At 52.0% G+C, this 11,297-nt stretch overlaps 1 protein-coding gene across 1 annotated transcript; it reads left to right on the top strand.

Annotated features, from left to right (window-relative positions):
• Positions 1-409: 409 nt before the first annotated feature.
• Positions 410-9,327, top strand: DUSP26 (dual specificity phosphatase 26). Its single transcript, XM_024217689.2, has 4 exons — positions 410-537; positions 4,826-5,076; positions 6,962-7,176; positions 8,661-9,327. Exons 2-4 carry the CDS (start codon positions 4,898-4,900, stop codon positions 8,858-8,860), a joined length of 594 nt encoding a protein of 197 aa, XP_024073457.1. The 5' UTR covers positions 410-537; positions 4,826-4,897; the 3' UTR covers positions 8,861-9,327.
• Positions 9,328-11,297: the final 1,970 nt, after the last annotated feature.

The following is an 11,297-nucleotide window of genomic DNA, read 5'->3' as shown; positions in this document are numbered from 1 at the left end:
CCCGGATTTTCCCGGACATGTTCGGCTTTTGGGGATTTCCCCCCGGACGGGGATTTGAGTCCCCAAAAGCCGGACATGTCCGGGAAAATCCGGACGTATGGTAACCCTAGGGATGGGGGAAGGGTGAACACAGAGATATGAAGAAGAATTTGTGTGTGTTTGGATGCACGTGCATATTCTTGTGGCTGTGCATGTGTATTTCCATGCATAGGAATATGTGTGTGTGTGTGTGTGTGTGTTTATATGTATGACTCTATGTGTGTGCATGCACCTACACGTGTGTGTTTGCATGGGATGTTCTGTGTTTGTGTCAATCTCCCTCTGCTTTCCCTCCGCCCCCCCTCCACCCACACACACTATGATATAAACAAACCTGCCTCTGGACATATCATGGCTTAAAATAGATGTTCATATATCAGCCTTCCTACAGCAGCAGCGGCGGCGGCGGCAGCAAGAGCTGCAGCAGTAGGAAGACATGGCCGACTGGATCTGACTAGAAAACTCACCCTGAGCTGAGAAATCACAGCCTGCACAAAGGTAGAGTAACGGGGGTGGGTGTCTCCCTCCTGCCTCCCGTTTGTTTGTCTTTCTGTCTCTTTGCTGAGCGTGTGGGGTTGGGCAGCCTGCCTGGGTGCGATAAGGTCTATGCAGAGCAGCCGTGTGTGTAGGCAGGGTTTGTCTGTCTGTCTGTCTCTCTCCTCCCTCCGAGCGCAGCGTGAGAATGGCAGGGGTGGCAGAGGCAGCCATGTACCTGTGAGCAAGAGTCGCTGCATGCACTAGCTCACCCTGTGTTTTAATACAGGAATGGGCCACATCTCCCAAGTAGCAATGGTGCTTTGGGAATTTGCTCTGGGTCTTGTATATCAGGTAGCAATTGGTGATATTCACCAGCTAGAGCCCACTGCACATCAGCACCCAGTGGGTGTTGGAGGAAGAAGATGAGGGTCAGATACATGGGTGAAGCCTATCGAGGTTCATGCCAGAGTGGATCTGTCCCACAGATTCTCAGGCTTGTCTCCACTGCAATCAAAGGTGGGTTTGCAGCTCAGGCAGGCATACCCCTGCTAGCTTTAATCTAGCTAATGCAGCTAAAACTAGCAGTGAAGATGCAGCAGCACAGGTGCAGTATTGCCAATTCCAGAGATCAAAAATCAGGAGTCGGGGCCACCAAAATCATGAGATTGGCCCAAAAATCGTGACATTTTTTAAAAAGATGTTTTTTTAAATCAGTCTCTTGATGTTTGAATTCCCCCTGTCCATCATCAGGCGTGTGCATGTGACCATTAGTGTCACCCACTCTCCCCCGTATACTGGATAAGGTGATTTTTTAGCCCCTGCTGCAGGAACTCTTACCCCCACATCTGCTTATCTCCTGCCCAGCAATTAATCCTGTCCCCCAGTCCCCCATCAGTTCTGTCTCCACCCAACCCCACTCAATTCAGCCCCAAGCCCCCATCATCACCCCATCACCTCCACCCCCCTGCCCTATCGACCCCCACTGCCTTCAGTTCACCCTCCCAGCACCACCCCATCTGCTCAGAATCCACCATCAATACAGGCCCCTACCCCATCAGCCCACCCACCCTCCTCACTTCAGCCCCCTGCAGCCCCCAGCCTCATCTCTGCTCCTTAGGGTTCTTCACCCTCCCTAGGCCTGGGGGGCTGCAGTGGGGTTCCCTCTCCCACTTCCCAGACCGGCAGGGGAGCAGCCGCCTGGGGCTGACAGCTGGAGTCCTGGCTGCGCCTGGGGCTGCTGGCAGAATTTCTAAATAAAATTAAGCCTCACTTTTAGAACTGTCAAACGTGGGGATTTTTCCCCCCCAGTGATTCAATTGCTTATTTGAGATTTGGCCCTGCCCCCCTTCTTTATGTCTCAGATGAAGTTTCTCTTCCCTGCTGGGTGTAACCCTGCTGTCTCTGCCCCCTACTTGATAGCTTGATGGCTTTGTTTATCTGATATGTAAATGAATTCTCATTGTCTTTCAAAGTACTTTGGACATAACTGCCCAGTGGAGAAACCACATTCCTTTGTTTAAGGTGGGGGTAACTCCTGTTGGACTGGAAACCCCATTTTAAGAATGTGGTGGGGCTGGAAAAAAAAATTCTGACATCTGAGAGTTTTATCACCAGATCACGAGCTCATGAGGCTTCACTCTACTCAGAAATGGCAACTCTCCCAATCGATTCACGAGAGCTGGCACTTTTGCAGGTATACAAACCCACCCAGAACTCTGGATATCTACTTGCATGTGCAGCCTGCACCAGGGTCTGTGTTGACGAGTCTTCGCTGCTATTTTTAGCCGTGCTAGCTAGATTAAAGCTAGTGCAGGTATGTCTACCTGAACTCCAATTACACCTCCAATTACAGTAGGCATACCCTTAGCCAGCCATGGATCTGCTTGTAGCCTTATATTAAGGGGCACGGTATGGGCCAGGCTTGGATGGGCCCAGGCTGAAGGGCCTGCTGCAACATGAGCGGGCAGACACCCCACGGCATTGTGCTGATGATGATCCCAGCTGTGGTGTGCTGCCCACGGGCTTACCAGGTATTTATTCCTAGAGCCAGCAGGTCAAACATTCAGCAGAGTGCAGGAGACATAGGGCCAACTCTGGACCATGGTATACGCTGCTGCAGCTCCTGTTACTATCTGTGGCAGCTGCACCCAGTCATACCAGGGCTGACGGGGAACCCCTGGCTCCAGAATAGTCTATTCCATGCCCTGCACAACCATGTTCCAGGCAGCATCCAAAATACCCTGCAGGGAATAAACTGTTGGGAGACATCAGTAGGGAGGGAAGTACTTAGCAGGTCTCTCTAGATTCCTTCCAAATTCTGCAGTGCCCTCATGAGGTTTGCAACCTCTGTGCACAATCAGGTAAGTGTCTAGGGGTTTTCTTCCTTCGGCACCACCGGCTGCTGGCCCTTGCTGAGGGCAGGGTGCCAGACCGACTGAACTGATGGTCTAAGCCAGCAAGGCAAATCTGAGGTCACTCCATTTCCCCTTTTAGTCTCTGAAAACAATTGGCCAGTGCAGAGCCACTGATGGGAACAGAGCTGAGATGTGACACTTTGGACGGGTTCCCAAATGTTTGGAGGCAGCTCCAGGCAACAGCTGAGGCAACACATCAACAGCAGCAGCAGCATTCAGCTCGCTGCACTGAGGAGGAAGGCAGCAAAGAAGAAAAAATGTTCCCAGGGCTGAGGCTTTGTTACCGAGGCCGGGTACATCCTCATATGTGTGGGACTGTCCCGGGAGGCTTGTAGGTGTGAGAAAGGAGGCAGCATGGTCTAGTGGCTAGACCACAGGACTGGGAGTCAGGCCTCTTGGGTTCTATTGCTTAGCAATAAAAGTCTCATGCCCTACGATTAACGCCTCCCACCCCAAACCCAGAGCAGCCTCCAAGCTTTTCAAATGCAGCGGGGGGGGTTGCTGTACCAAGAGAGGTTAAGACAGCCTCTCCCTCCTGTTGGTGTCACTAGGCCCGAGTGAACCAAAGTTCTTCCATGTTTAACTCTGATCGGCCTCAAAAGCTAGATGCATGGAATGTGTAAACAGCCAGTTATCAGTTACAACCCCCTTCATACTGGTACCAAGCGGTAATAATGAGGCCTCTATGTTTCTGACTGGAGAGGAGATAATAAATCAAGGGGAAACAGGACCAGATAACGGTTTAGAGGAGTGTTACTAACAAGTTAGACTTATAGCTGCCAGAATGATTTAATTGCTTGAATGTATAAACGTGGCTTTTGTAGAAGAAGGGAGAGGGAATGGGGGAAGGAGGGGGGGAGAGAAGGGAGGGGGGAAAGTGGGGGGGCTTAGTTGTAAAATGTATAAAGAGAGAAAAACTGTTTGTCTCAGTGTGCTTGATCTGAGACTTGTCTGTCTCCTTGCACCACTTTGAGATCTCAAATAAACTTTGTTTGCTTCTCCACCCTGGTGTGTTTATTGGCGCGAAGCACACCGGGCAACGAACCCCGCTGTTGCTGTCCTCGGGCCCTCTGTGCCGGCAACACTCCCATTAGACTGTTTTTATTGGTACACGACAGGACGATGCCCAGTGAGACCCCATGTAATACCATTTGAAATCCTCCGCCTGCTTCTCCTCCCAGCCCCAGAGCCTGGCACCAGGCCCAGTATCTTCACTGCCTGCCAGCTCCTCCAATCCTAAGTTGGCACAGTCTGCTCTTGAGTTGGCATTGTGACTCTGGCAGCCAATGCCCTCTAGCCAGTTCAGAGGGAAGGCAGCAGCTGAGCTACTCCGTCATCCCATAAATAGAAAGCCCTGGGTACTCTGGTCCTGCCAGTGTGGCACTGATCCAGCAGAGAAGAGCTGGAACATTGCCCCTTTGCCATGAAAGGGAGTGCACAAGTGGGCTGAAGGCTTTGGTGACCCCACTTCCTCCTTTGCTGGGTTCACAGTGCTCTGGCCCCATTAAACTCTCCCCAAATGCGCCACCTTCCAGGAGGGAAGCCGATGATGTACTGCCCCCTCCTGACATTGGGAACCCCTGGGCAGAGAAGGCTGTACACCTGCAGCTAGTTGTTCACATAGTCAGGTTGCTGGGAGGATCGGCAGGGCTGCTTTGAGGTATTCTGATGCACGACCAACTCACCACAGTTCCAGTGGACCCAGGAGTCTCAGCCCAAAGCAGCTTGACCTGGGTCTCCCGCTCAGGAAGAAGCAGCTGCATTTGTGTGTGTATGTGTGTGTGTGTGTGTGTCAGGGAGGCGGGGAGTCTTTGAGCTGATCGCTTGTCACTTGGGGAAGGGCTTGGCAATACTCCCATGCCGGGGTCACCTAGTGGCATCTCCACTACTTACAGGACGGGACCGTGGGTGACGGCAGCAGCAGCATTGTCGCCCACAGGGATGCATCGTGGGTCTCTGGAGCTCCAATGGCTTTTATGTCCAGGTTCTCCAGAAGCAGCTCCAGGTCACCCAGCCGGGGGTCTCAGGAAGACGCCAGCAACCACCCCATCCTCAGTGTCTTTGAGCTGGAGAGGCTGCTGTACACGGGGAAGACGGCCTGTAACCATGCAGATGAGGTCTGGCCAGGACTCTACTTGGGAGACCAGTAAGTACGGGCCCAGGGGATGGGAGCGCAGGCCCCCAGGTCATGAGGGGAAGTGGGAATTGGTGGGGATGGGAAGGAAGAGGGAAAGGGACTCAGTAGCATAGTTGTGGAAGGGGGCACAGACTGGGGAGGAGACGACTGCAGCGCCACTTTGTGTGTGTGTGTGTGTGTGTGTGTGTGTCCTTTCCATTTGGGATAGTGGCACTCAAAAATGGCCCCTAAGGGTAAAGGTATCCGTATGAAAAGACCCACCACATATAAACCGGACACAGCAAGCACCCTAGTTTACAGCAAGGGAGATTTAGGTCGTATATTAGGGAAACCTTTCTCTAAGGTAAAACACTGGGTGATTTAATTATAACCAGTTTAAATTATTAACTCATCAGGATGCTTTTACTATGTTATTAACCAATTTCCGTTGATAAAATAATAATAATACTTGGTCAGAATATCCAAGAAAAGAGATATATAGTAAATGAAACAATGAATTCACACGACTGTGGCTCTTCTGGGTAATGTTGATCGCTAATTTGGCTCCTGAATCACTGAGGTCTGAGTATCACTGCTCTAAGGACAGTTAAGCCCTGGAACAGGTTATCTAGGGAGGTGGTGGAATCCCCGTCACTGGAGGTTTTTAAGAACAGGTTAGACAAACAGCTGTCAGCGATAGTCTGGGTTTACTTGGTCCTGCCTCAGCATGGGGGACTGGACTAGATGCCCTGGTCTACACTGGGGGGGGATCGACCTAAAATACGTAAATTCAGCTACGAGAATATGTATTTAGGTCGACTTACCGCTGTGTCTTCATGTTGCTGAGTCGACTGCTGCCGCTCCCCCGTCGACTCCGCCTGTGCCTCTCACGGCGGTGGAGTACCGGAGTCGATGGGAGAGCACTCGGGGATCGATTTATCGCGTCTAGACTAGACACGATAAATCGACCCTTGATAAATCGATCGTTAGCTGCCAATCCGGTGGGTAGTGTAGACCTGCCCGATGATTTCTTGAGGTCCCTCCCAGCCTGACATTTCTATGATTCTATGCTCAAGAGGTCTGGGAAACCAGGGGTACACGATTAAGGGGCACTAGCAGAGCTGTAAAGGGGTAAGGGGAACCCAGACTGGTATAGCAGGGGGGCTGTGGATCAGGACTGAGGCCCAGGATTGGCAGGAGCTGCGTGGGGAGCCCCAGGCTAGAATCACCTGGGGGTGAGAGAGCGAGACAAATGTGTTTCAGAGTGGTAGCCATGTTAGTCTGTATCAGCAAAAACAACGAGGAGTCCTTGTGGCACCTTAGAAACTAACAAATTTATTTGGGCATAAGCTTTCGTGGGCTAAAACCCACTTCATCAGATGCATGGAGTGGAAAATACAGTAGCAGGTATAAATACACAGCACATGAAAAGATGGGAGTTGCCTTGCCAAGTGGGAGGTCAGTCTAACAAGACAATTCAATTAACAGTAGGATACCAAGGGAGGAAAAATCACTTTTGTAGTGGTAATGAGAGTGGCCCATTTCAAACAGTTGACAAGAAGGTGTGAGTAACAGTAGGGGGAAATTAGTATGGGGGAAATTAGGTTTAGGTTTTGTAATGACCCAACCACTCCCAGTCCAGAGAAATGTGTGTTGCTAGCTGGGGAATGACAGATTTTTTTATTTTTTTATTTTTTAGTGTACCCACCAGATGACTCCCCTTCCCCCCTACACCTTCTTCTGGCCTGTTCCCTCCAAGCCAAAAATCCATGCTGGCCTGGTCCAAGTAGTTCTCCCCTCCCTAGTACCAGTTCTAGCAGATAATACTTGCACAGTCCACTGTCAAGAAGCACCCCCCACTCAGCTGCTGCCACATAAGCTCCCCCATTTTAACCCTTTGGTCCCTTTTCCGCAGAGATATAGCAGCCAATCGGCGTGAGCTGGCCCGCCTGCGCATCACCCACATCCTCAATGCCTCGCACAGCAAGTGGAGAGGAGGTGCTGAGTACTATGAGGGCACCGGCATCCGCTACCTTGGCATCGAGGCCCACGACTCGCCCAGCTTCGACATGAGTCCCTACTTCCACCCCTCAGCTGACTTCATCCACCAGGCGCTGAGCGAGGGAGGAGGTGAGGGGCAGAGGAGGGGTTGGAGAAGAGGGAGCAGGGGTTGGGACGAGGAGCTTGGCTGGGCAAGAGGAGAGGCCGTGTCCAACACCCTCATCTCTAGTCGCCTTCTTTCCTTATAAACACGCCACCCAGGGTTCTGTGCTGGAAGCGGTGGAGATACCATTAGCAAGACATGGGGATCCTCACTCCCACCTCCATAGCCCTCCCCCATGTGATTGGCTCAGAGAAACCTCCCAAATCCAGCCACTTCTTGAGTCTGCAAAACTGCCACCATAACACCAAGGTCACCATGTTGGACCAGCACAATGGTCCTTCTAGCTCAGTATCTGGCCTCCTGCTGCACCAGAACAGAGCTACCTCCATCGACACTGGGATCCGCTAGACTAGAGCAATGGTTCAGCTAGCCCAGTATCCCAGCAGCCACCATTCTGGAAGAGAGCCAGGCCCCAATTGTGGGCCATGGCCTGGCTCTTTCATGCCATCCTGCTGGAACAAATAGGCCAGATCTGAGGTGGATCCCTTCCTCTCACAACACTGGGAGTTCCTATGGTGCTAGAGGGTGTAAGCAACCCCTGGCATAAGGGTATGCCAGGGGTGCGGGGTGGATCTAGAGCAGGATGGGGTGGATCTGGAGTCCCCAGACGAGACCAGGATTCAGGAAGTGAATAGGGGGTACAAGCATCTTTGGCCTCCCACACTCAGGAGGCGCAGCTCAGAGTCTGGCTCATAGGGACCGTGGAGTAGGGCAGGTTGAAAATGTTGCTCTCAAAACTGTTGTTCAAAGGAAGATTGAGTTTTTGACTAAACAACATTTTTCACTAAAACTAAAGTATCTGCTTTCCATGCAACGCTTAGTTTTTTCACTGAAAAAAAACCAAACAAAAAAGTTTTTGATTTTCAACCAAAAACGGAACTATTTAGCCATACACTGGAATACTTTGATTGGAAATGCTGCAGCAGAGCCTCATAGGAGTTGTAGTTCAGTGGCCTCATGTTCCCATTCTCCTTGTTGAAGCTGGGCTTCATAGCCAGACATCATCTCCCATGATTCACTATGGCTGTGGACTCCCATGATGCATCACCTCCCCTGCCCGAAATGAGAGACTGTGGTGCTGTTATGCTTATAAGAAGCACTACAGTGCATCCTGGCAGATGTCATCTGGCCGGTCCACCCAGCTTAGAGAGGAAAATGAAGGCACGAACCATTCAAACTACAGCTCCCACGAGGCACCACAGCAGCATTTCTTAATCAAGATAATTCAGATTTTGATTTTTCAATGAAAAGTCAACTTTTTCCAAGGGAACCCTCCTCCCCTGCCATTGTGTGACCATCTGTCCCATCTAGCCCTGTATCCTAACTCCTGCGCTGGAGTGACCATCTCACCCGCACTGTTATAGGACTGTTTCCTGGATTTCCCTAACCCCGGGCAGTGGGGCCTTGGGGCTGTAGCCCCTCTATGACGCAGCTCCCCTTCTCTCCGCAGGAAGGATCCTCGTCCACTGTGCTGTCGGGGTGAGCCGCTCGGCCACCTTGGTCCTCGCCTACCTCATGATCCGCCACCGTATGACCCTGGTGGAAGCCATAAAGACTGTCAAGGACCACCGCGGCATCATCCCCAACCGTGGCTTCCTGCACCAGCTGGTCTCCCTGGATAACTCCCTGAGGCTGAAGCGGCGAGCATGAGCGGGCAGGGGAGGGGGCGCTGTTCAGCATCCAGTGCTCAGCCCAACCCTACTGCCAACTGAGCAGCAGACACAGGGCTTTCATCATGGGGCAGGCGCTTGCCAGGTGCAGCTGGACTCCCTCGGCCCATGTCCACCCTGTCCAGTGGGGTCCTCAAGGAGTGGAAGCTATTCAGAGGGGCCCCCAACCTGCAGCCCTGTGGTCTATGGAGGCCTAACATGCAACCTCCTTCCAGGCTGCAAGACTTAGAGGTGCACCCTGGCTCTGGGAAGCCCACGTGGGTTGGTTCTGCCAGCGGGCACACCCAGGCAGCAAGCCAGCCCTGCCTGTCTTTGCTGTGAGATCCAGTCTGTGTGCATTTCTTGGTGGCAATGAGAATTAGGCATGGCCCGTGGTGTCGTAGACTAGGGGTGCCCTCAATGTAAAACATTTACCTGTCAGAATAAAGTTACTGCAGAGGAAAAACATATGGCCCCCCTTTGTGTGTTTTGGAGCATCTTTGCCCAGACCCCAAAGGAGGTTGAGAGATAGGTTCTAGACCGTGTGTATTCAGGGATCACATCCCACCAAAGAGCTGAAATGCTGCTGCCTCTTCACTAGTAGCTCCATATGCAATATACTGATATATTGACTGCGGGGCAGTCAAAGGTCCAATCGGCCAGTGCTTAGAGATCTGAAAAAAGTGTGTGTGTGTGTGTGTAAGTAAGACAGTGCTTAAAGTGCAGCCCTCAGCAACCCTGCTCAGATTAGGGTGTTTTTTTGGGGGGGGGCAGGTCTACGACCCCTTTTGTGACCCTGCCCGCTTTAAGCACTGCAATCAGCTCTTCGTGATCCTCTCCCAGCCCCTTGGCTGAGGTCAGGTTTGTGAGAAGGAAGCATCTGCCAAAAGGTGTCTACCTGACAGGACGGGGTGGGCTGGGGGAGGGAGTGTTGTCTCCCTCCTTATCTCTGCAGTGAGGGATATAAGAATTGTGCTAAGAGGCCCCTCCAGCCCTTCTCCTCACTGGGACATGGGGACCCCCCCACAGAGCTACTGGAGGGAACGAGCCAGCAAAGGACTAAGAAACCGAGACCCTAGAGGTGGGCCTGGAACCAAATGCTTGGGAGAGGTGGTATCCTGATCCAACGGCAATAGCCAGAGTACCCAGCACCTCCCAGGGACAGGCTCCATCTTTGAAGCTTGGGTTCATTTCTAGAATAGTGTTTATACGTGGGCTTTGGAGGGAGGGGAGTTGGGTGCGATAAGCTTTGAGGGGTGTCCGCCCCGTTTTTGGCGAGGGGCAGCTGGCCATATCTTAAAAAGTCCACTGACATCAGGGCAGTCACTAACTAACTTGCAGAGCAGCCGACTCTGGGCAAAGACTGAGTGGGCCACGGAGCCTGAGCTCCCCTCTGCCACAGGCAGCTCAAAACCAGCCCAGCCTCTGCCATATTCCATATATGCCAGATACTCTGCAGCGTGGGGCATGGGTCACTTGCTGGAGGATTCTCTGCACCTTGAAGTCTTCAAAGTTTTTTAAACCATGATTTGAGGACTTCAGTAGCTCAGACATAGGTTTGTTGCGGGAGTGGGTGGGTGAGATTCTGTGGACTGCGTTGTGCAGGAGGTCAGACTAGACGATCATAATGGTCCCTTCTGATCTTAAAGTCTATGAGTCTATGACTCTATATTCCCAGCTGCATTCATTGCCACCCTGCTAAAAAGTTTCCCTACATAAATAAAAGGCTCAGGGAGCCATACTACCAATGACCACAAGGGAGCAGCACAAGATCGAAGAGCCATCCTCCCTCACCAGCATTTCAGGTGGCTTCACTGTGACACAGTTTTCCATCCCTGCAGGAACACGTTTGAGATTCAACCCTGGAGATAACTAGGCTCCATGTTTGGGCCCAGCTGTCTCCCCATATTACTAACTTGAAGCTCCAGACCCCCATGCTGCAAAGGAATCTCTCCCCATCCCTCCCACTTTTGGGATGTCAGGGTGGGGAGTAGTCCCAAGCAAAGGTGGGTGTAAAGTCCTCTCCTGAGGAGCTCCAAATTCCCCCTCCATATTCTATGCCCCACCCAGAGGTATTCTCCACCCTGTCCCCGTGGGCTGGGTTGGGATGGTGCCAGCAAAGCTGGTACCTTGGCCTAGGAGTACCTGCGTGAGGTTACAGCACAGCACACTGGCCAGGCGCATTATCAGGGGGGTTCTCCTTTTGCAGAAGCACCAGGTATCGTTAGGGTGACCAGACAGCAAGTCTGAAAAATTGGGACAGGGAGTGGGGGGTAATAGGAGCCTATATAAGAAAAAGACCCAAAAATCATGACTGTCCCTATGAAATCGGGACATCTGGTCACCCTAGGTATCGTCCAGTTCTGGAGACTGGGCTGGAGGGGACCGGTGGCCTGATCTGTCTTGCCAAATCCTAGCTCAGTGTGAATGGATGGGCA

This window comes from Terrapene carolina, unplaced genomic scaffold (assembly GCF_002925995.2).
Source record: "Terrapene carolina triunguis isolate 2854851 unplaced genomic scaffold, T_m_triunguis-2.0 Scaffold53, whole genome shotgun sequence".
NCBI lineage: Eukaryota > Metazoa > Chordata > Testudines > Emydidae > Terrapene > Terrapene triunguis.
The sequence above is the reverse complement of the archived record's forward strand: the minus strand, read 5'-3'. Positions and strand labels throughout refer to the sequence as shown.

Excerpts from the sequence above, each read along its gene's own strand:
- DUSP26 (XM_024217689.2), top strand. The coding sequence starts at position 4,898 with ATGGCTTTTATGTCCAGGTTCTCCAGAAGCAGCTCCAGGTCACCCAGC. Across the intron at positions 5,077-6,961 it reads GGACTCTACTTGGGAGACCA|AGATATAGCAGCCAATCGGC; the intron begins GTAAGTACGGGC and ends CCTTTTCCGCAG. Across the intron at positions 7,177-8,660 it reads GGCGCTGAGCGAGGGAGGAG|GAAGGATCCTCGTCCACTGT; the intron begins GTGAGGGGCAGA and ends TTCTCTCCGCAG.